General features: G+C 36.8%; 1 protein-coding gene across 5 annotated transcripts in view; it reads right to left on the bottom strand.

The window, feature by feature from the left end:
• Positions 1-707: 707 nt before the first annotated feature.
• The window catches only part of LOC109091256 (sperm acrosome membrane-associated protein 6), a 36,496-nt gene continuing 12,344 nt past the window's right edge, over positions 708-24,859 (bottom strand). The window contains exons 2-11 of one of the 5 annotated variants that reach the window (XM_042740974.1): positions 23,729-23,833; positions 11,992-12,049; positions 7,413-7,499; positions 6,621-6,692; positions 6,334-6,357; positions 5,754-5,831; positions 5,101-5,201; positions 1,651-1,807; positions 1,372-1,552; positions 708-836 (exon numbers count right to left, since the gene is read on the bottom strand). In XM_042740974.1, the coding sequence (XP_042596908.1) occupies positions 737-836; positions 1,372-1,552; positions 1,651-1,807; positions 5,101-5,201; positions 5,754-5,831; positions 6,334-6,357; positions 6,621-6,692; positions 7,413-7,482 (783 nt within the window). In that variant the 5' untranslated portion in view covers positions 7,483-7,499; positions 11,992-12,049; positions 23,729-23,833 and the 3' untranslated portion in view covers positions 708-736. Of the gene's footprint in view, positions 837-1,371; positions 1,553-1,650; positions 1,808-5,100; positions 5,202-5,753; positions 5,832-6,333; positions 6,358-6,620; positions 6,693-7,412; positions 7,500-8,053; positions 8,797-11,991; positions 12,050-23,728; positions 23,834-24,859 lie in introns of those variants that run through there. The other 4 variants (XM_042740975.1, XM_042740973.1, XM_042740972.1 and 1 more) reach the window with 4 other exon arrangements.

The raw sequence follows: 24,859 nt of genomic DNA, 5'->3' as shown, positions 1-24,859 counted from the left end.
ACATAAAAATCCAGAGGCACAGGCACATGTTGCATCTTTGAATTCCTACTTTCCATTTTACTTCAACATCGTGTAATCTTCTATTTTGGGTTGTTTCTCTTAACAGTCATGACCTCAGCACTGAGTTGGCGGACATCATCTTATCTCAGGGCAGATAAGTAGAGGTAAAGAGGTGCCAAATGAGACGAGAAGCAGAAATATGACCAGTGGTGATGATAGTGATCAACAAAGTTCATCCCTAAAAACCTGCTTATTTAAATGTATTCAGAATTTATGGAAAAATACATTGGGTCTTTAAATCTTAAGCCCTGTGATAAAATCCAGACATCGTAAAAAAAAAATTGCAGCTCTAAAATACACACTATCCTAACAAACATTATGGAAAATTGCAATGCTGTACGATGAAGTATTCCCCTCGCCCAGTTTGGACCTAATGGGTTGTTGGGACAACAGAAGCAAAACACTGAGTAAAGACTGTAAATGGAGTAATGCCTTGAGTCACATCTGGCTATATTTAGTAGTATAAAAGAGGCTTTATAACTTGATGTAGTGGCAGAGCCTCACTCATAAACTCAGATTCACTGGCTCTCCCACGTTCTCCTGTTCATTTTCAAAAGCTGACTTCTATATAATAATATTTCAATTATTCTTTAATAATCTGGTCCAAAATCAAATAGAAATAAATGCCTTACCGGTGAAACAAGTCCTGCCTTAATATTTTATCGTGCTTCTCTTGTTAGCAGTGAATCAAATATTTCTTTTTTTCTGTGAGTTTTGTTTCCTGGGCTGGATCAGACTCACTGTTCCCAATCTGATAAGATAACCAATGTAGCGCCCTATGGACAAAGAGATATCGAATAAAACAGTAATAAATCAGTAAACTTGTAAAAACATGTCCAAGTAAAATGTCACACCCAAGTTCAAGAGAAAATATAAACAAATTATATTGTACATAAAGAAAGACTATATTTTAGGATATTTTTTGCACTGTGGTGCATTATTGTAATGCATGGTTTACTCAACTGAAATTTGTGAGGGAACTATGAGGGCGTTTGTGAGTTGAAGAAATAAAATGTATTAATGAAATCATACAAATATAAAAATAAATAAATAAATAAAAAATAAAAAAGACAAAATATTTTATCTGTTTACCTGTGTATTTGTTTACCAGTGAACCCAACGTGGACATGCAAATATGTTAATAAAAATGATAAATATTAACTCATAGGTGGTCAGAGGTAATATTTTAGGTTAAAGGGGTTCAGCAGACTAAAAAGTATGGGAATCCCTACTATAAGATATTCTCATGTTCAAACCAAATCAAATAGGAATTACACAGAATAATTACACTGGAAATAAAGATTTTTTTACCCTAGACTTAAGAAGACCAGCAGAAGCATTGCAGTCAGACAGGTGGTGACAAGGGCAGGACTGGGCAGCAATAAGGTGAATGGATCTGTAGAGGACAGGGGAGGGAACTGGCCTCCTGGGAGGAGAGCCTGTTCAAAGACATCCTGCAGTTCTGCATGGCCTATCTGTGCCATAGGGACTACTGAGGTGAAAACCACAGACATTTGGTATATATAGACAGTGGTCAGTACTAGCAACAGCACAGCAATGTAATTATATTTCATAGATGTGAGTGGTCACCTGTGAGGTAGTAGTAGATACGGACAAGTGAGTGCTCCTGAGAGAATATTTCACACTGGTAGGTGCCTGAGTGCTCAGGCCGGGCAGAGGGGATGAAGTAAAGTGGATCCACTCCAACCGTGACTTCGTCAAACCGATCCATCAACATCGTTCTCTCCTGTATGTCAGTTCAATGGTTGTAAGTACAGAAAGAGATGGAAGGAAAGGCCTAGAAATTCTGATCTTTAAAGTACTGTCACATTCAACTCTAAATTTAAATATGCATCAAATATTGCTACATGCTAAATGAATGAATAGTAATTGGAACTGTAAGAAATACATTGTAATATTGTCTGCATAAAAATACAATAATATTGCTATAGCCCCCTCGAATTTTGGTAAATTCTGCAGGAAAAATACTGTAATTTTGACTGCATTTAAAAAATAAACAACAACAAAAAACAAGATGAAAAAATAAAGGAATGAATGAATAAATATACAGCAGGTAAAATAAGTATTGAACACATCATTTTTCTCAGTATACATATTTTTTAAAGGTGCTGTTGACATGAAATTTTCAACAGATGTCAGTAACAATCCACGTAACCCATACATACAAAAAACTAACTCTCTGTGGTCTTTAAAAATCCCATGGCACTTCTCTTTAAGATTAAAGACTGTTTGTGTGAAAGAATGGGCCAGAATCACACATGAGCACTGTATGCGACTAGTTTCTCCATACAGGAGGTGTCTTGAAGCTGTCATTACCAACAAAGGCTTTTGTAGAATTATTAAATAAATTTCAGTAAGCGTGCAATACTTTTTCCTGGGTCATTCCATTTTTTTTTACAAAGAACTTAATTTCTGAACTTATTTGTATTGTTTTTTTTGTATGTATGGATTACTTGGGTAGTTACTGAAATCTGGTAAAAAATTTGTCAACAGCACTTTTAGAAATATACAGTGCCCTTCATAAGTATTGGAACAGTAAAGACAAAATTGTTCTGTTTGCTGTGGAGTCAAGAAATCTGTAAATATGATTAAAAGATGAATATGAGACAAAACTACAGAATGTCACATTTTATTATTGGGTAATTCAACACAAAGATGTTTTACCAGCTAAGAAGATCAGCACTTTTAGAGTTTCATCTCCCTATCTGATGTGAGCATAAATATTGGAACAGTTGCCTCACAGGTCTTTCTAAGTGTTCAGCTGTGTCCTGTTGCATTAATTCTTCAGATATTAAAAGCAGGAAATGTGTCTTATCAGTTATATCCATTACTTCTGCATTCTAAGTTTTGCTTTCGACGATGACACATATAAACCTGGATAAAGACGAGGAAGCCGACTCTGAAAGAAAAGCAAGCAATTTGGATGCTAAAGGAAAAGAGGAAGTCAATTAGAACTATAGGAAAAACAAAGGGCATAGAGAAATCAAGAGTTTGGAAACTACCGATGACATCAGTAACCAACAACGACCTGATCAGCTGAGAAAAACAACAGTAGTTGATGACAGACAAATCATAAAAGCTGTGAAAATGAACCCTAAAATACATGTCTGTAAAATCACCAACAACCTCCAGAAAGCTGGGGTGATGCTCTGTCAATCTACAGTCCACAGGAGAATTTGACACAAAATTACAGAAGCTACACAGCAAGATGCAAACCTCTGATCAGCACCAAAAATAAAAAGGCAAGATTCTTCACAAATGTGAGCCAGTAGAGTTTTGTAACGGAGTTGATGGACCGATGAAACAAAGATTAATCTTTACCTAAGTGATTGAAAAGCAAAAGTGTGGAGAAAAAATGGAACTGCAAATGATCCTAAGCATACAACCTCATCTGTAAAGCTTGGTGGAGGTGGTGTCATGGCATGGGCATGCATGGCTGTCTCTATAATGGGACCTCTTAATTTTAATGATGACTTAATGTATGATGGCAGTAGCAGAATGAATTTGGAAGGGTACAAAATCATCTTGGCTACCAATATTCAAGAAAATGCCACCAAACTCATTAGAAAACACTTCATATTAGATCAGGACAATGAACCAAAACACCCTCCCAGTTCAGTCAAGGGCTTTATCAGGGCAAAGAAATGTAAATTGCCCAATAGATTGCCTTAGATTGCCCAAAAAAACCTCCAGATTTAAACCCGATTAAACATTAATTTAACCAGCTGAAGAGGAGACTAAAGACAGAAACTCCCCAAAACAAGCAACAGTTGGAATTGGCTGCATTAAAGGCTGGAGAAAAGCATTTCAAAGCATAAAACCAAGAGTCTGGTGATGTCTATGGGTTGCAGAGACACTGCTCTGATTGCATGCAAGGGATCTGCAACTAAATATTAGCTTTTAATCTTTTACATCTGCCTTAAATTCAACTGTTCCTATAATTATGCTCACATCAAATAGTGGGATGAACTCTAAAATTGCTGTCCTTTTTATTTGGTAAAACATGTATGTATCGAAAGACCCAATAAAAAAATGTGACATTTTGTAGTTTTGTCTCATATTCATCTTTTAATCATATTTGCAAATGTCTTGACTCCACAGCAGAGAAAGCAATTTTGTCTTTACTGCTCCAATACTTATGGAGGGCACTGTATTTACTAAGAAAAATGTAGATGCGTTCAATACTTATTATTGGAAAGATCAGTTTTGTTGATACTGATTTAATTTGATTGGTATAATTATTTTATTTTATTGTTATATTTGGTGAATTTATTTTTTTAATGATGGTTTTTTTTATGAGTGATGTTGAGTGCATTTAATACGGTTAGGGAAAAATGCCCTTTAAATATGCTGGAAATCAATTTAAATAAATTTTATATGCAATATTAAATCATGTAAAACGTAATTTCCCAACAACAAAATTGTGGCCAGTGAAAATGCTGAGTGGTTAAACTTGAAAAACCACTAGCCACAGTGGCTGGTGAGCAAAATATATATATATATATATATATATATATAATATATATATATATATATATATATATATATATATATATATATATATTATGGAAATGGCAGTAAACACTGTAATTTTTTTTGCATAAAAATATTATAAATGTTACAAATTACTAACATTGCTAAATTCCCCTCTAATTTTGATACATTCTGCAGTAAACATATTGTACATACAAAACATATTTGTCTGAATTTAAATAAAAAAAAGATGAATGAATGAATGAATGAATGAATGAATGAATGAATAAATGAATATTGAAAATTGCAGGAAACATACCATCATTTTATCTGAATGAATGACTCTTCACTATAATGGCAAATAAATAAATAAATAATATTAACTGAAACTGCCAAAGTGTGCTGAATTAAAAAAAAATCTATATTCTATATAATAATAATGATAATAATAATAATAATAATAAATATTATTATTATTATTATTATTATTAGTTTAAATCATAAACTATGTTAGCTATTCATGGTTTGGATTGATTTTCACATCACCATTGCATATCTCCAGACTATCTCTGCATCTGTGGGAAGCAGGAAAGGGATCTTACACCACATCTGAGTCCTGTTGTTCTCATTTACTTTGATTTCCTTCACTGTAAAAGCACATACATCACACACACACACACACACAACAATACACTAGACGCAGATCTGTAACACTTCACCTTGGAATTGAAAGCCTTTTGTCAACAAAAGAACAGAGGCAGTACAGTCTGCCCACCATTCACCTAATTATAATATTTAAGCAGAGCCTCTGGTGAGAGCAGCCAAGGAAAAGATACACTGAGCAATAATTGTAGCTGTGCTAAGTGGAAATGAATACCACAGTGTGTGGGAGAAGGCCTGCCATCTTAGGTGACCCACAGGGCTATCTGTGCAAAATGATATTATGTGTAAAAGTGTGTCAAGGCCCAAGGTTTCGTTTAACAACTTTGCTGTGCTCCTAAGTAGAGTTAAAAGCTGTAGATGTTTGCGCTGCGTAAATGCTGTTACATAATTACAGAGGTGGTTCTGTCAGGTTGAGTTATAACATATCCATCATGTCAAGTGTGGAGAGAGTGGGTGAGTGGGGGACTGCATAGAATTACATATCATAATATATTGAACAGAACACTGCACACATGTAAAGGAGCCTGTCAACTCACCGGGGCAATCCAGCGGGAACTCACAGGAGTCGTACTGACAGGTCATGCAGTTATAAACAGCACCTTGAACCTGGAAACCTTAACAATATATTTGAACCCATTAATAGTGTACTATGTTTATTTATTTTATTTATTTATTTTGGTAGTCTTTGAAAAAACCTAACTATATAATTGTTCTTGAATTGTATTTAAGAAGTTTAATGATTTCAATCAATTGACATTAATTGAAATCATTAAACTAAAGCTTACATTGAACCATTAAATCCTATCAATTTAAACAATTTGTTATTTTTTTTCTTTGAGCTTTTCCATGAACGCACTAGTTTAAAAAAACATCTTTCTGATAAACAAAAAAAGAAAAGCTGGAACCCATAAATTTCTGCAAGAACTCTAAAGACAGTCATTGGTATACAGCAACACCATCATAAGGAAAATTGTTTGCAGTCACTTATAATATATATTGAGTCTCTGGAGTACTCAATAGGACATTTGAGGTACCTTAATACCTTAAATTACTTAACACTTTTCTTTTGCTTCACCAGGAGGGTCATGACACATATATACTGTATGTGGTACTCACCACATGGGGGGAAACATCCAGAGGCTGCAGGAAATGATAAAAAACATAATTTAGATACTCCACTATCCATATGCAAGGAATGTACATTATAATAGTCAGTAATACTAAGGTGGCTGGGTGCATTGAGTTTTAGAGTGGGAGAACTTGCTATGATTTAAGAGAGAAATAAGCAGAAATCATGATGGAACTTAGAGAAAAGTGAGAGCTGCAATATTGAAGATGAAGGCTCAGGTCCAGTTTTTCATGGTTTACCAAGCAAAAAAATGAAGTGATAATGTAAGTCTCACCTCTGGGCAGCCTTGAGGCTGCAGCAATGAAATTGTTTGCTGCTGCCTGTAGCCTGAACTCATATACTGTATCTGAAAGAAGGGAGGAGAGGGGAGAAGGACAGAGCCATTTATCTCAATTTCAGTCAAAGTGTTTATGTCAAAGATTACATGTCTATTTCTATCTGGATCTCTCCCTGATATTTCATGCCAGTCCCAGTCTGTCTTTTTTGCATTCCTCAGTTTGAAGGAAAAATGGGCTCCACAATTAAATTACTGCATGATTAGAAATGACCTAAAGTAAGCAGTTGTTGAAAAGGAATAATGGGGGGGGGGGGGGGGGGGGGGGGGGTTGGGGGGGGGGGTGCTTGTTGTATAGTGTCTGATGATCAAATTTATAATTTCCAAGGGATAAACAATATGTCTATGTATTACGTAATACTTGCAATCGAACCACTAAAACTGACATATTTACAGCTTTACAACACCCATTATCTCATAAACACTCTGTGTCTCTGGGTGCGGTGAGTGTAGACAATCATTTCACATTTGTACATATCACTTTTCAGCAAACATTATGCAAGTCTCTAGGTCTTCCCTTTGGAATCTAAGTATTGTTAGTGAACACTGATAAAGGATCCTCTTGCTTACTATTTCCAATGAATCACTTCTGAAAGGAAATATTTACTACTCTGTGGACTCAGAGTAAATCCTTTCAAATTATGGCCTAATGAATTGTCAGGTCTGGTCCCAAACAAACACAGTAAGTCTATTACTTGGTTGCTGAAAGTGGTAATTAGATTAATCTGTTACCATAATTTTTCTGCTGGTCAAATTCCTCCACTATAGGCATAATTTCAGCCATCAAGATATTCTTCAGCATCAAGTCATAGCCTCTCCCTGTGAAAGAGATACAAAAACATTAGCTGTGCAAGAAACTGTACAAATTCTGAACACACTATAAACAACGTAAAGTTTAGTTGCAGCCTTAGTTTTTACAGTAGAATGAAAGTGGAGCAACGTGAAACGCGTTGAAATGCACGCTTCTTATACTTGAATTTAATTAGGCTACTAAATAGTCGACATCAAGCAGAAATGACAGAAAATGGGAAGTTTAACAGAATGACATATTTAATCATGCGTAATGATGAAAACTTTGTAGAATAGTGCGGGAAAATACGCTAATGTGATAACTTCTGAACGAAGCATTAGCTACATTTTTGTAAGAAATACCAGCTTCAGCGTTTTGTTACAAAGCAACGTTGCTGAAACATCGTTTTAATATAAATTCGGTTATTAATATTGTTATTATAAAGTACCCGTTTATTAAAAGCAAAAAGATAGCTACTCGAGACCGTAGTACATTCTCGCCTATATAGTCCCTCAGCTTCTCGTACCATAGTCCTATTGTTTAGTAGCATAACACCAATAATATTCAATTTATTAATTCTTACCTACTTTTCCTGCTTCAATTACTCTCGATTCATTGTTGAATATGCGATCGAGTGTTTTGAAACAAGAGTCTACATTCCTTATATTGTATTCGGTGAGAATATGGCCCCAGCACAAACGAAGACTGTCATCGACATCAATAAAGCACTGATAGCAATTATAAACTGTGTTAATTACCGAGCTGAAAAGCAACAGTTTAACGATAATTGCAAACATTTCTGCTATTCAAGGACCTGTTATATTATTCCTCAATCTGTTTGAAAATAAACAACTTTTGAAAATTCTGTTTAACGATAACATCATCATGACGAAATAATTATCACATGGGCACAGCAAATGTACATTTTCATTTGACAGGAATGAAAAAATGACTTTGGCAGTAAACATAATGGTAGTGATTTATTGTGTTACAATTAACATATCAACATTTATAAACAAATAACAAAACTCAACATTTCTCTAGTTCATTGTAGGCTCGTGTAGGATTCTTAAAGGGATAGTCCTCCCAAAAAATTAAAACTCATTCACTCACCCTCTTTCCAAACCTGCATTACTTTCTTTTTTACGTGGAACATAAAAGGAGATATTTGAAAGAACATAGTCAGGTTAGATGTCACACTGAATTTAGATGAAATCATAATTATTGTGAGGTCGGGAAAGACTTATACAATTGTAGGCACTATAGGTCATAGATAACATAATTGTTACCAACTCACAACTTTAAAAACTGTTTTAAGGGGTTTTTGTCTACTGAATTTTTTTTTTTTTTTTTTTTTTTTTTTTTTGTAAATATGTTTCCGCAGCTGCACAATTGGTATGTTGTTAAACAACAGTTCAATCCATTAAAAGCATGCCATAGTACTTCTATCTGCCAGAGCCTCATTTGTCAAAATTTTAATATGGCAGTACCCAGACTTAGGTCTATTGGTGACCAATAATCAGTTCCAACTGATTACACTATATGGACAAAAAAATACAATGGAAACCAATGTCAGTGAAAACCAAAATGTTTGGATACCAACATTCTTCAAAATATCTTCTTTTATATTCCACAGAAAAAAATAAAGTCATACAGGATTGGAAGGACATGAGAGTGAGTAAATGATGACAGAATTTTCTTATCTGTTGTACATAGGTAAGGCTAGTTCAGCTTGATCTTGCAGTGACTCCAGACAAAAGCAATATACATCTGTGATGTTCATGGTCTTGTGGAGTGTTCCCCCATTAAGAAATATTGCTAATTTACTCCATTGTCTTTTCAACCCTATTCCTGCTCCCATTATGCACCATTTTGCTGCAAAGTAAAGAGATGGGGAGTGTGTGTGTGTGAAAGAGAGGGAGCGAGAGAAGGGAAAAGGGAGGGAGAGGGTGATGCCTGTGTGCCTGTTGATGATGGTGGTGGGGTGCTATGGCAAATGATCCAAATTGACCGGAACAAAGGGAAAAGAAAAGGCTTTCTGTGCATATGATCGACCACTGATCTCTGAGCAGCAGACAAAAGAAAGGAAAAAGACAAAACGTAAATTTACAATAACGAAATAATGGGTTTGAGACATTAGAAAAAAACATAATTGCCATTTAAAAGATTAATAGAAAGGTTAAAACATAAACATATTTTAAAAAGCTGATATAGTAGGATCCCCAACATAGTCAATGTGTGTATGTGTGCCTGAGAAACAGAGAGAGACTACCAATCAAGCCCACAAGCTCATTGCATCCCGTATCCCACACCCCTCCCCCCATTCCATCACCCCAAAACCCCCTCTCCTGCCTCCACCCCCCTCCCCAGTCTTTTCCAAAGTGTCGCCATGGTAACGAGACAGGGTGCCTAATACATGAAGTTAATATATTTCCAGTGGCAGGAGCGACTTGGGTACTAATGCATTCATCTGTCTCTGCAAAGACAAGCCAATCAATAGTGAGCAGGAGCCCCACCGGAGGCCTGCCAGAGAAAAGATGGTGTAGTCAGTCAGCCGGCCTATCAGCAATGATCAGAAGACAGGTAGCATTGCGCTGCACTGTCCTGAGATGCTAATTCTACAGCTGGCCCTTCGACAGAAGGCCAGAAAGTCAGCGAGGGTTCACTGAAAAATGAACATATCATGGAGTGCCGGTGTCTCTTTTTTCCCCAGGTTTTTCCCATTTTTCATTTGTGATTTCGAATGTGCGTCACATGCAGGAGAGTGACCTTTTTCTATATTATTTATTTTCATTATATTTGGTTTGTGATAGAAATCTTTGTATCCAACATGTTGCGGTAATGCTCTGTGGGACGTTTAATTTATCTTGCATTAATTAAAAACAACCACTGATAAGTGTGAACAAATTATACCTGAAAAATGGGGCTCTGACTGCATTGCGCTGCTCAGAATCAATCAAACTTTCAGGCTCAGTTCATTCAAGCTGTCACTGAGATTAGAAAACACTCAATAATTGCACCAAACAAATAATAAGTCCCCAGCAATGCTTTGTGAGATGTTTAATTTCTCTTTCATTAATTAATTAATTTTTAAATAGCTCTATTGATAAGTCTGAACAAATTATGCACATATGAAAGTAAGAAAACTCACCAATATGTTTGAAATAAGGCACAGTGAGAGAATCAGGTATAGATCAGGCCTATTATATTGAACTAAAATCATATCATCATATTAAAGAAAAATACCTGGAATAAAATATAAAGTTGAACTAAGATAACAAAAACTGAAATTAAAATTATTTAAAAAAATATTGACATAAGAAAACCTAATGAAATTGATAAAGTAAAAATACAAAAACTTTAAAATTAAAAAGGAAAAAAAAAACTAATTCTAAATACTAATAAAAACTATTATAATATCTAAATGAAACTAAAACGTCACTGGTATCGATAAAGGGGAAAAAAGATACATAATGACATATATGGATCAACACATTTGTATGTTTGTAAAATACATTTGTCTTGTTTCGTGTGAACGGAAAGACAATATGAGTGAAGATCATATTATGGGGTCGCCACCCTTGGCTGTCTTCTTATTGGACAATTTCTTTGTATAGAACACAAAGCCAGCCAATAAGGTGTGTCCCCAGTAGTCACTACCACAACTGGAGGGCCAGAGTACAGTCTAATCATTTACAGTACAATCAAGCTAAATCTAAACATAAAATGGATCTTTTTCAGCATATGTTTAATAAGCTACTGTAAATATAGCTAAGACTGATTTAAAGACATAATAAAAATGCAAATATTTCTCCTTGGTTTGACTTTTTGGGATGATGGCGCATGCAGCCCTGTTCCTGAGGACCTCACCTGTGACCTAGTTTGACCTCACAGGTTAAGGGTCTCAGGGACAAAGAGACATACTGTGAAAAAAAAAAAAAACAGGACCATGTTTCTGGAATCAAAAATGCACAATTACGTCATTCTTTCTGATGTCTTCGAAACCTCATTTAAAGCACCTGGAAAAAGGAGCTCCGACTGCATTGCGCTGTTCAGATTTTCACCCTCACTTCCTTCAGGCAGTGAAGGAGTACAGAGAGCAGTAAACACATAATGTTTGCACCAAACTGTGGTGTGTCAGTCATAATAAAACCATGGGGTGTTGTTGATGGGTACTTTTACTGCAATATGGTTCTCCGCAGAGGCTGTAAGCCGTGGCATCATCCTCTGCGTGATTCTACCAGGAGCTTCAGTAAAACCTCATCAGCTTGAGGAGCTTTACTTTTGAAAAATCAATGACACATTCACCGACTCCTTAGACAAAGATTTCTCCGCAATATTGCATAACAACCAGGAGAAAACTATGATCAAATAAAACTAACTTACAGTGTAAAGTAATTCTTAGTAAATTACTATATAAAAAGCCATAAATCAACCAACCAAAAATAACATGTTAACACTTAAACGGCTCATTCAGCTGTCATCAGGTAACATGAGGACAGGGCAAAATGGAATACCTACAGAACAGTATATGGAAGGAATCCAATTTTCCCAAAATGTCCAGGTGTTAAGTTGAAACCTGTGAAGATAAAACCAAACAAATATGAATATATCCAATGCAAACATTTTAAGTAGCTAAACAAGTGATTAACACTTATTATTACATGGATTTATGTTACACGGTGCACAAACTGCAAATGGGGACCTGAAGAATATAAAATGGTGCAATAGTGCCCCTTCTTGGTAGACAGCTGGTACAACTGACACAGTGACTGAGTGAGTAGAGACACCAAACTGTTCAAATCTTGACCATGACTATTACCAAAAAATGTACAGTGACTATCTTAAAAAAAATGTGCAAGTTGACAAACTGATTAAGATCTTCACGCCTTGCCGGTTGCAGACATGCAATACTTCAAACTGGTCAAGACTCAAAAATACTATGGCGATAAAATATTTCTCAAACATCACACCATCATGAATTATGAAAACGACTGCAGCAGTAGTTAGACTCACACTTCTATTGTCTTTTAAAACATTAAATAAGCCAAACAAGCGTACGTCAAAGCATTCTGTCTCACATGCATGCATGTGCACAGGTGTGTCAATCACAAGCCCCACAATAAACTGTCTACGGCAAATATAAGCCTCTGCTGTGCCAAAAATCGCATAATGCAGGGGTGAATGGCAAAGATCCAAAAGAAGATGTACTACCTTATCGTGGAATCTGGAACATGCAGACTTTGACCATGTCAAGCTTTGTGGTGACAAAAAGTGCATGTCGATGTACGAAGTCTGTGGAAAACTATGAATATGAGACGAAAAACCAATTCACGTACAGCATGAAGGATGTGGAAACATGTTGGACTCAGAAAAGTTAAACCTGACGATACAAAGACAAAGTGAAAGAAAACGGAAAATGAGAAAACGTCCATCCTTTCCACTCTCCAATCTAAGTGTCTGGGCATCTCTCCCTCTTTTTCTGGAAAGAGAAAAACAGTCAGACAGTCAGTCAGACACACAGACAATGAGCCCACAGGCAGGTAGAGCAAAGACAATCACGCTGATCCCATAGGTAGCACACAACCTACCTTCCCTACAGCAATCCTATAGTCTACAGCACCACCAGCCCCTCAGACTGTGTCCTCTCTGTCAGACAGACAGACAGACAGACACAAACACACACACACACACACACACACATTTTCTGCCTTTGAGTCTTCCATCACTCTGTCTCTTCTCAGCATCTCAAGCACTTACATCCCTTGTCCCCAATCTCAAACCCTCTCGCTTTTTTCCTCTCAATCCCTCCCTAGCCTTCAACATCTCTATTCTCTCTCTCTTTCACTCGCTCACGTTTTTCAGGCATCGTGTCTCCGTTACTACCCCTGCCCCCCCTTCTTTTGCAGTCTGTGCGTTTGTGTATGTGTGCGTCTGAGAGAGGAAATGTGTGTGAAAGACAGAGGGAGCAGGGAGGGGGCAAAGGGGAGAGGAGAAGAGAGCCGAGAGTAGGAAGGAATGGGAAACGAAGGGGAGGGGTCAGAATCTCAAACAGGGTGAGAAGGCGCTGAGCATCAGGCTAGCAAAATGATAAAGCACTGGAAAATATTACTCCTAGCGTTTGCCGCAATCTTCTGTTAATCAATCCACGGGTACGCCTCATCAGATTACGCTCTGTCTTCCCAACATGCCGCGGCTTCACCAGTGCAGCAAATCGCCTATAGCTTCTCATGCACTAACGTGTTCGCACACTATATTTTTCAGCACCAGAAGCATCATACACTGTGCATTTGAATTCGATAAAGATAATTCTGTTCTCATATACTCAACGGAATGTCGTTCCAAACGTGTATGACGTTCTTATTTCTGTGGAACACAAAAGAAGATGCCTCAGTACTTTCTTTTTTTGATTTAATGAAAGTTACTGGGGTTCAGTGTTGTTTTGGACCCCACTGACTTTCAATGTGGAAACTGTGACCATTTTGTCTCAGGATTCTCTGACGCTTGGAAAGTTTGAAAGAACAGCAGTTTTTTTTGTCTGTTTGTCTGTCAAAGTCAGTGTTTTGGACCCCATTGTGTCTGTGAGTGTTTTGTAGAAGAAATTCAAAGAGGTTTGGTACGACATGACAGAATTGACATATTTTGGGTGGACTGTGCCTTTAAAAACACAAAAAGAACAAAATCAAAGATATTGTGAATAAAACGATATAATGCAACATGCAATATGTATGTTTAGTATCCTTTGGTAAATAATACTATATTAAGGTCATGTGTCGCAAATATACTGTTGTATATGTGCTTAAAAAGTGTATAAACTTTTTACAATGGCAAAATCAACAGTTTGCTGGAAAAATCGAAACAATTTCAGCTACAAACCACTCATTTCTACGACTAAATGGTGCATTGTCCTCGCATGGCCTCTTTAGCCAGCCACACTCCAGTCCCACAGCTTCAGTGGAGGTGTAGTCGTTTAAATATGATTTATGACATGCTGGTACAGTGAGTGGGGGAGGCTACTTGTTTCGCTTTGAGAGCGAACAGTAACAAAGACAAAGATAGGCGCAAGTAGCAACGAGGAAGAGCTAAGAGGGAATAGCCCCTTTTCGTGCCATCAAAACCAGCGGGTATGAAAGTCCCTTGTTCTGGAGCCAAAATGTCTGCTGCAGACAACATTATTTGTACAGTCTGGGATAAATACATTCAGACATTGATGCGCAGGAACATGAAAGAAAGAGCTTTCTTAAACAAGGGTGCACAAGTATGGATCAGCTATACATTAGCTTTACAGCAGCTTATTCAAAGGGAACGCTTAGTAACCTCCATTTCCACAACTCCGACAGCTGTTATTAGTGCTGCTGACTGCAGGCAGTCTGGAAGTTATTTGCAAAAGCTTGCGCTTTATCTTCTTCTCCCTCTTGTTCATTTCTATATATCTATCCTCTCATAAATAAACCTCTTTATTTTCTCTCTATATATACACCTCTGTCTTCTTCTACTGTTTTATATTCTAATGTCTGTCCTTTATTGCTGTTGTGTTGTTTTGCATCCTGTTTTTTCAATCTGGACCGCTTTCTGTCTCGGTTTGCATGGATGCTCATGTTCTGTCCAGTGTGCTGCATGCCTGCAATAAGGGAGCACAATGAAACAAAGCACTGAGTTTCTCACTGAAGGAATGACGTCATCTTGTTCGGTACAGGTCTCCCCATTTCAGGGCCTGAATGGCCACACTTCTAAGTCACTCTCAATTGAACTGCTCATCACGTGGCAAGACATTCAATTCCTCCAGTCATCAGACAAATGGAGGAGGATGACTGTGTAATGGTATAGGAAAGACTGGGGCTAGTTGTCATTCTAGGTAACTTTTGTCTACACTAGATTTATATATAGGTTGGTTTATATATATATATATATATATACACACACACAGTTTTAGGGGTCAATAAGATTTTTTATGCCCACTAGGCAGTAGTGCAGTAAAAACAGTAATGTTGTGAAACAATTTAAAATAAATCAGTTTTTCTAAATTAAATATTTTATTTTTTTAATATTTGAAAATGTAATTTATTCTTGTAAAGGTAAAGATTAATTTTCAGCATCATTACTCCAGGTTTCAGTGTCACATGATTCTTCAGAAATCATTCTCATGTTCTGATTTGGAGTTGAACAAACATTATTTATATCAATGTTGAAAACAGTTGTGCTGCTTAATATTTTAGTGGAAACTGACAGACATTTTTTTTCAGAATTCTTTGAATAGAACATAAAGTTCAAAATAACAGCATTCATTTGAAATGGAAATGTTTCAGAACATTATATAAATGTCGTAACTGTCACTTTTTTATCAATTCAATGTGTCTTTGCTGAATACATTTTTTTTTTTTTTTTTTTTTGAAGTATTACTGACCCCAAACTTTGAAATATAGTGTACAGTCGTGGCCAAGAGTTTTGAGAATGAAACAAATATTAATCTTCACAAAGTCTTCTGCCTCAGTTCTTATGATGCAATTTGCATATACTCCAGAATGTTATGAAGAGTGATCAGATGAATTGCAATTAATTGCAAAGTCCCTCTTTGCCATCCCCAAATCATTTCCACTGCATTCAGCCCTGCCACAAAAGGAGCAGCTGACATCATGTCAGTGATTCTGTTATTAAAGGGATACTCTACCCCAAAATGAAAATTTTGTCAAATCACTTACCCCCTTGTTGTTCCAAACTTGTAAAAGCTCTGTTCGTCTTCGGAACACAATTTAAGATATTTTGGATGAAAACCGGGAGGCCTGTGACTGTCCCAAAGACTGCCAAGTAAATAACAGTTTCAAGGTCCATAAAAGGTATGAAAGTCGTTGTCAGAATACTCCATCTGCCATCAGACATGCAATCTGGGTTATATGAAGCGACGGGAACACTTTTTGTAAGCGAAGAAAACAAATATAATGACTTTATTCAACAATTCCTTTGTCAGCTGTCTCCTCTGTGTTTCTCCACATCACTGTATGCTGCGTATGCTCTTCTGAATCATCCGTGCCACAAGGATGCGCTGTTTCTATGTGTATTTAGCTTTGATTTGAAAGAAAACAGATTAATGACAAGCGGAAGACGTGCAGGCGGATGACGTAGTACGTCAGCGATGAATGGTTAATGATGAGTGTGGAGAGAGAACAAGACAAAATGCCGGTCATGAATTAAGAAGCACAAAATGATTTTTAAAGAAAAACTTCTGAGGATTTCGATATAAGCCAAGAGGAGACTAGTTTTCCTTTGCTAAAGTAAGGAAACTTTGTTTACTCTTACGTTTCCCAGAGGCATGCACGCGACGCATACGTCTTCCATCTGCACGTTCTGCGGAACAGAGGCGGCGCCCACGCCACGGTGGACGTTAAAAGCCCAAATGACACCAAACTTCAGCTTTGTACACTGAAACGGGAACTGGAAGAATTCTTTCATCCTCTATTACTGGCAGCGAACTATATTAATGCTAACATTATTGGCGTGCCCTAATGCTAGTATTTCCTGTCACTGTTTAAGTTCAGAGATTAAGACTGCTATCTAGCGGTTGGGATATATACTCAAAACGAAACAACTGGCATGAATCTTGTATAATTTTTTTTATTTAAAAAATTGATATTCCATTTTTGAGAATCGATACAGTATCACCAAACAAAATATCACGATACTCACGTGTATCAATATTTTCTTACACCCCTATCTGAGAGTGGCTCGGAAGAGAGGGGCGGGGTCAGCAGAGCTCATTAACATTTAAAGGAAAATGCTACAAAATGACTTGCTCTGAAAAGAGCTGTTTTGACACGGTATAAAATGTGTTTTTTACACTGTTGAGAAATTTTAACTAAACTATGTTACAGAATTTTCATTAAGAATCATATAAACTTGTGGAAAATGGGCATCCGATGACCACTTTAAGGACTGCCGTGGACAGCTGACTCCTAAAATATTCATATTCTGTATGGTGGTCAGTTCAGACTGATAGAAATTAATCTTTTTCAATAAGTTTAAACTGATTTTTACATTTCATGGGCATTTTTACCTTTATAAAGCCATTTTCTTCTAAAAGTGTCAATATCAGTGAATTATGAAATCAGTATCAACAAAATCCATCTTTGTAATTCAGAGGAAACACAGAATCTGCATCTGAAGTGGCATTTAGATGTATTTACTCACCGTTTAATGCACGATATTATTGCATTTAACCTGCAATTACAAATGCATAAATAATGTTTTGATATAGGCCATTAAACAAAAAACGTTGAATATTGATATTTGAAAAGCAGAATATGAGGACAGAACTGGTCCAGTCTGATCACAGGCGCACAGCAATGGAGAGCACACACCGAAACATATCATTTCAACTCCATACCATTATGGTGTGTGAAATGAACACTGAATCCTCAACATACAACAGAACTATCGACATCTGACCACAGAACAACTTCTCATCACACCTCCAATAGGATATATGCTGATACATGCCCTTTTTCCAACCCTATGGAGGTGAAACAGGATAAAAGAGACTGAGTGAGGGAGAAAGAAAATGAAAAGAGAGAAAGAGACAGAAGGGGAGTAAAAGAGAGCTACAACGCAATGCGGATGCTGGCTGTCTGAGCCACCAGCCAGACACACAGGGGGAGATGGGGAGGAGGAGGAGGAGGAGGAGGATGAGGGGTGACTTGGATGGTGATGCAGAAATAGGAGGCACAAACAAATAAACACACAAACACACGCTAGTGTGCAGGCAAAAGCCTTTTGCTTTGTTAAATGTTTCTGCTGTCTCTGAGTGGAAAAAAAGGTGAATGCTGGTCATTTCATATCAGTATTTTTCAGTTAGAAATGAATCTAAAAAATAAATTAGAGAAAATAAATTAATTTGATATCTAATGTATAATTTAATGAACATTACTTGAAAAAAAAGTTATTTAAAAAATTAAAGGCAAGATCTGAGAGCCTTTGGTATCAGACAAATTTCATCTAATTGGATGCCAGTGGCAATAAATCAGAACTAAAATGTTCTTAGCATTTCTATGAAGATGATATATAAACAACGCCGCATACCACTGCTGTGAGAAACATTCATTTTTATGAATGCGTTGCTTTTCAATCTAAATATGACAAAGACTATGAAGAGCTGCTGCTTTTGTGCTGTTACATTCCTCAGTCACCACCAAACAAAAAATGACTTTGACTTCACGACACGCATACCGCCTTAAAGCATCTCCTGTTGATGTTTCCAATGCATAATAAAACGCTTAAGTATTTGGTAGTGCATGCAGTAATACAGTACAGTCAGTTTTGAAAATTATATGTTGTATGATAAACAATAGGGACCAAGAGTGAGAGACCAGAGAAAGTGCTTCTGTTTTGCAAATTTTCCTCATTACAAATTATATATTAAGCAAAACAATTTGTATGCAAGTGAATTTCAGAATGAGGCTACATGAACTCCACAGGTTTGAGTAAAACCAGATGATCATGTTCTCCAAAGAGCATCTTGTGCTGCAATGGAAGATGAACATCTGACCTTTTGTAAAAAAGAGTTCACCTCACAGATTTCCATATCTGAAATAGTGCAGATTCTTCAATATTTATGATTCATTTTACATCATGTTTCTTTGTGTTACATTTTAACAACTTTGCTTATTCGCAGATTTTAAAGCTTGAATCCTGCATGTTCAATCCGGGACCTCACTGTATCTAATTTAATACTTCAGATTATCTTTTAAAAAAGACATTCTAACATCTTACATATCCACTACATAACCATAGTAATCTGAATCATTGCTCCTGGCTGTCCACATGAGCTCATCCCATGCTGCTTCAGGTGTCATAGTGGGTTCTGATAGCCGTAAGCGTGCAGCCGCAGGGAAAGCTAGAAGGTTGTACAGTTATCTCCAGGCTGTTTATTATGCGAAACCATACAACCAACTACCTCACACCGCAACGCACATGCAGGGCCACATACTTCTCCATGAAAAGCCCATAATAGAGAGATTGCTGAGGACCTTATTACTTGTTTTGTCCCCCTACTTTTGAATCTCTTGAATTTTGATGTTTCAAAGGCATTTCTATTCATGACAAAGTTAAAAGTTCTCCTAATATATGTTTGGCATTCAAAACCATTATAATGACCTCAAATCTTACCTGAAATACTCTATATAATAATAGTCCTTGGGTACACAACACATGCAAATACACACAAAATCACCATTAACAAACTCTCTTGCATATTTAGCAAACAATACAAGCACAAAACCCTTGTCCAAAGCACTTTACAATCATAGTTGTGGCATTGTTGCCCTCTGCTGGTGATATTGTGTACTGAACAGACTCAGCCCTGCCTCCTGCATTGTCTCTGCTCATTAGTGGCATCACATACTGTACATAATACACACACACATTTGCATCCACATGTACGCACACAGTCTGACCTCCTTGGTGAAACCACCCACTCTCTCTGCAACTACTAAAATATTAATGCTGCCCTGATAATGTTTTCTTTCATCACCGTCATCCCCTCCCACACTAATTTCCCTCAGACACACTCAATGTTTAAGAAAAAAATGCTTATTGATCTTTACTTAATGACAATGAAATAATTTAAATACCCCATAAAATGTGTGTGTATGTGAAGAGCGCTGTGTAAATCACTGCTGTGAGCTTGTATTCCATCAGTCTAGACTGATTCTGCAGGGCTGGCAATATAGAGTCTGTCTGCTAGCAGAGAAGATAGTGCTTATTAAGCAGGAAAGCAGCGGTGTATCGCTCCTCTGAGACCTCTCATTTTCACACACAGACACCAAAGGCCTACGAGAGCCATAGGTTCAAGCCGTATCGCTTTGCATGCCGACTGCACACGTTTCACAGATGACATACATGCAAAGGAATGCAAATGTGTTTATCTACACTAGCATAAGCCGATCGGTCTACAGCCTGGGTTCTTTATTTGTGTTTGTTCTCTGCATTTGTTTTTACTGCAGTGTAAATTCATCCAAAAGGTTTCAGCTTAATGAGTGTATAGGTTCAGCTAATGAGTTTATGACCTTCTGTGTAGTCACAGATATGAATGCTAGCTGAGGAACCGGGATTAGTGCAGTTAATTTTTTCTTTCTGTCTTTCTGTGCTTTATATAATGTCAGTGTGAATGTGTTAGTTGTGTAATGTGTAATTTCTGCACCACTCCAGTCAAACAGAATAGAAAGAATAATTGTTTTCAGATGGGTATCCCTTCTTGAACATTTTCCCTGTCTGCCATTGACTAACAAACAGATAGTGCTGCTTCAAACACATGCTATTGCTTGAGCCAGTGTTGGTGTGTTGAGCTGGTCAGGTTGCCCTGTTTTACCATCAAATATGCTTTAAATGAATGTGAAAGTCAAATTAAACCCCCAAGTGGTATTCAGTGTTATTTTACATGTACTGACATACTGTTAATACTTTGAATTAGATTTTATTTTTATATTTGCTGTTTTCATTATAATATTAGTTTTAGTCATTTGGTTGTGTGTCATTGTCATTTATGTTTTCATCAGGTTTAGTTTTTAGTTTATTTAGTTTTAGTTATTTTAGTGCTTAAATTTAGCCTTGGCAACTAGCAATAAAATAAGGTGTTTTTTTTTTTTTTTTTGTGTGTGTGTGTGTATTTCAGTTAATGTTTATTTTATTATCTAAGTAATGAAAATTATTTTGTTTTAGGTAATTATTATAACCTTGGTGGGAGTGTTTTTCTAAGAATAAGCAAAACATTTCATAAAAAGAATTTTGTTAGGTTGCACATTATAAAACAAAATGTATTTTCTGGTTGAGAAATGTGGAAAGTGGAACATGTTCATAGCTAATGTGGTCAATCTGTGATTTAGCTGTGTGTTATGTACTGATGTGAAAAAAAAAAGTGTAATTTCTTTGCCACTTGCATCACCAAACAGAACAGAAAGAATACCTGTGTGAAATGGGTATCCCTGAACACTCTCCCTGTCTGCCATTGGCTAATAAACAGACCAGGCTCACACCATGCTCTGCATATTAAGGAGGGGTACAAGAAAGCATTTTAAAGGGACAGTTCAGTCAAAAAAAATAAATAAAAAAAATCTGTCCTTATTCACTTAACCTAGTTACCAACATCTTTTTTGGTGTTCTGCAGAGAGCTCACAAGCTTCACTTAAACAACACCCCAAAATAATGCACAAACCCTTGCTTGTACTTCTATGCTTCTGTATTTTTGCACAGAATGAAAAAAAGACAAGCGACACATCAAAAACCTGTGACAATCCTCTGGCACGTTACCATGACAATACCAGGGCCTTCTTTAGCGTGTTGCCAGGTAGATTATTTTGCCCTACATTCTTTTTGTCGCTACACTCTTGCCCTTTTTAAATTCTCACACCACTATGAGTGTTATCAGGTTCCCTCCCTAATTCTGCCCACATCCCAATATCCCTTTTTTCCATACTACTACTTAGTCGACCTTTGGACCACCTACGGTTCTCATTCTAACACTCTTTTGTCAATTATCCAATCCCTTTATTTTCCCTCCCTCTGCTGACCTCCGCACCCCCTTGTTCTCTTTTAAAATCAAATCATGCATAAATGCAGCACTGATGTCAACTCAGTGTCATCCTCACATGATACGGATTTGTACCTCTTCCAATTGGTGTTTTTTTTTTTTTAAATCTCTCCATACTTTTCTTCCCTTCGGTTCCCCAATGCACTCTCACTCACCCTCTCCAGATCACACTTTCCATATAAATGCCAATACTGGACACAGCAAACCTGAACACCTGAATCTGAGTGTTAATGTGTTACTGTGTGACTGAAATGCCTGTGTGAAAGCATTATGCACTTGTGTGCACCCTTGAACTTAAAGTTAAATGATCATCCTTGATGTGCACATGGATGTAAAAAAGGATTAGTTCACTACCAGAATAAAAAATTCTTGATAATTTATTCACCCCATTGTCATCCAAGATGTTCATGTCTTTCTTTCTTCAGTCGAAAAGAAATTAAGGATTCCAGGATGTTTTTCCAGACTTTGAAGGTTGAAGGTCCAAATCGCCGTTTCAATACAGCTTCAAAGTGCTCTACACAATAACAGACGAGGAATAAGGGTCTTATCTATAGAAATGATTGGTCATTATCTAAAAAAAATTTGAATGTATATATTTTTTAACCACAAATTACTCTACCTCACGCATTACGTAATCACCTTGGAGAGGTCACGTGTGACATAGACGGAAGTACCGACACAGTGTTTACAAAGCAAAAGTGCAAAGAAAACAAAATGGCCTTTACAAAAAGAAAAGGTAAAACAATGATGCCGGATGATTTTGAAATTGGAGGAGAAAATGAGATGGAGTTTTTCGCCCTACTCTACCTTTATGAACTGAAATAAGCAGACAAAGAACTAACCGAAATACGCAAACTAAGAACTAAAAAAAAAAATCCTGCCTTTGGCACTAGCAACAGTTACCTAAACACATACAAAAATCAAAAGTAAATATAAAAATAAATTGCAAAAATGAATCACAAAAATCGTATAACCTTTCCACACATTTTCTTCCTGGGCAAATTTCAGCAGTAATCCCTTTCTGCCTCTTTGCAAAACCTTCGCTACATTTCAAGGTGGCAAATAAAATGGTTAAACGTGTTGCTATGGGAACACTTTCCCTGGCAACCCTGGGCAGCCCGGCAACGTGCCAAGCGGTTGCTAGGGCAGAGTTGTCAGTCACGTCAGAGGGGTTAGCTGTATGCCAGGCATGTTGGTGGGACTGAGCTCTGCTGCTGAGAAAAGAGAAATACACACGCACAGCTCTGGTCAACTGCAAAATATGAAGGTCAGCTGGCATTGTAAGTGCACAATGGAATGCCAAGGATATTCAGGAGCAATCAGAAATATTCAGAGAGCAACTTGACATCCAGCTTCGGCTGTTAATGTAAGAAAAGAGTGGGAAACAAAACTCGAATGTAAGGCCATTCGACAAATATTTCTATGATGAAAGCTGACTCATAAGGAAACATACAAACCATGGCAGAAATGGGAAAGATATTAGAAGCATATGCAGAAGAACATACAACATTCTTGGAGGAACTCATACTGAACAATAGCAAAACTATTTGGTGCCACAAAAAAAAAAGGTTCTAAGAGTTTAAAGTTTCGATTCATAGGTGGTATTCAGCTCTGGTGTGTGAACATTATAGGTAGAGAAGACAAAGGGTGGAGAATGATGGTGGGAGAGAAAAGTATGGTTACCTGATCACTGACCAGCTGTTCTCCTTTGAGCTTTATGTCGTATGAGTGAACACCTGTAGTCCCTGAGGAGCACCAGAGCAGATCTCAGGTGATGCATCACAGCTTCTAAAAAGACAAAGGACTGGTGATTTCAAACATATAACATGCACAAATGAATGGAGTTGTGCACACAGTGGCAACAGTAACTATTTGGACACATCTTGACACAACACAAACTCAAAATTTTATAAATGTTGCATTAGATAACAAACCTAGTGGCATCAATTTTTAATCATTTATTTCTCAGAAAAACACTACTGTTCAAATGTTGTTGTTTTTTGTTTTGTTTTGTTAAATAAATGCCACAGAAATCAAACTGCATGAACCGAAACCATATAAACTGTTACATCGATACCAAGGAACATACCAAACCGTCATGTTTGTGTACCATTACACCCCTATTTTATTAATCAAAGAAGCATTAAATTAATCAAAAGTGACAGTAAAGATGTTTATCTTGTTACAAAAGATTTCTATTTCCAATCATTTCTGTTCTTTTGAACAATGGCTGCTGAAAATTCAGCTTTGCCATCACAGTCTTGCTTGATTTGATATTTTGTTATATAATTCAAAGGCATTCATACATTTTTAAGAGCAGTCTAGAGAGTCTAGAGAGTTTTTGGACCACGGTGTATTTGAATGATTGAACTAATAATTCTTATGTAATTAAATAAGCTTGATGAAGTTAATTTCTGCCTTATGCTTGTAAGCATCTCATTTTTCATTTTTATCCAGACACCCGGGGTTTTCCCATGATGCATCATCTTACCCAGATAATTGTGACATCATGCCAAGAATGCACATACGTGTTTAAATATAAACAAACTCCAGCCCCAGATCTCTGGTATGTAATTCATATTTTATGTCTGTTTTGACAGGCTTCTGTGTTCATCTGCATGAGAAAACAAAATCCACCCTTCTGCCTGGTAGTAATCTTATCTGCATACACCATATTAAACAGGTCACATACAGGTCAGCGCTCACGATGGAAATAAAACGAAATGAAAGGAGCCTTCAGAAATCAAAGTAAGTTCATTTTCATCACTGATTATCTGCATTTATGCGGCTATCAGGGAGAGAAAACTGAACAAA

Source organism: Cyprinus carpio, chromosome B16 (genome assembly GCF_018340385.1).
Source record: "Cyprinus carpio isolate SPL01 chromosome B16, ASM1834038v1, whole genome shotgun sequence".
Lineage (NCBI taxonomy): Eukaryota > Metazoa > Chordata > Actinopteri > Cypriniformes > Cyprinidae > Cyprinus > Cyprinus carpio.
The sequence above is the reverse complement of the archived record's forward strand: the minus strand, read 5'-3'. Positions and strand labels throughout refer to the sequence as shown.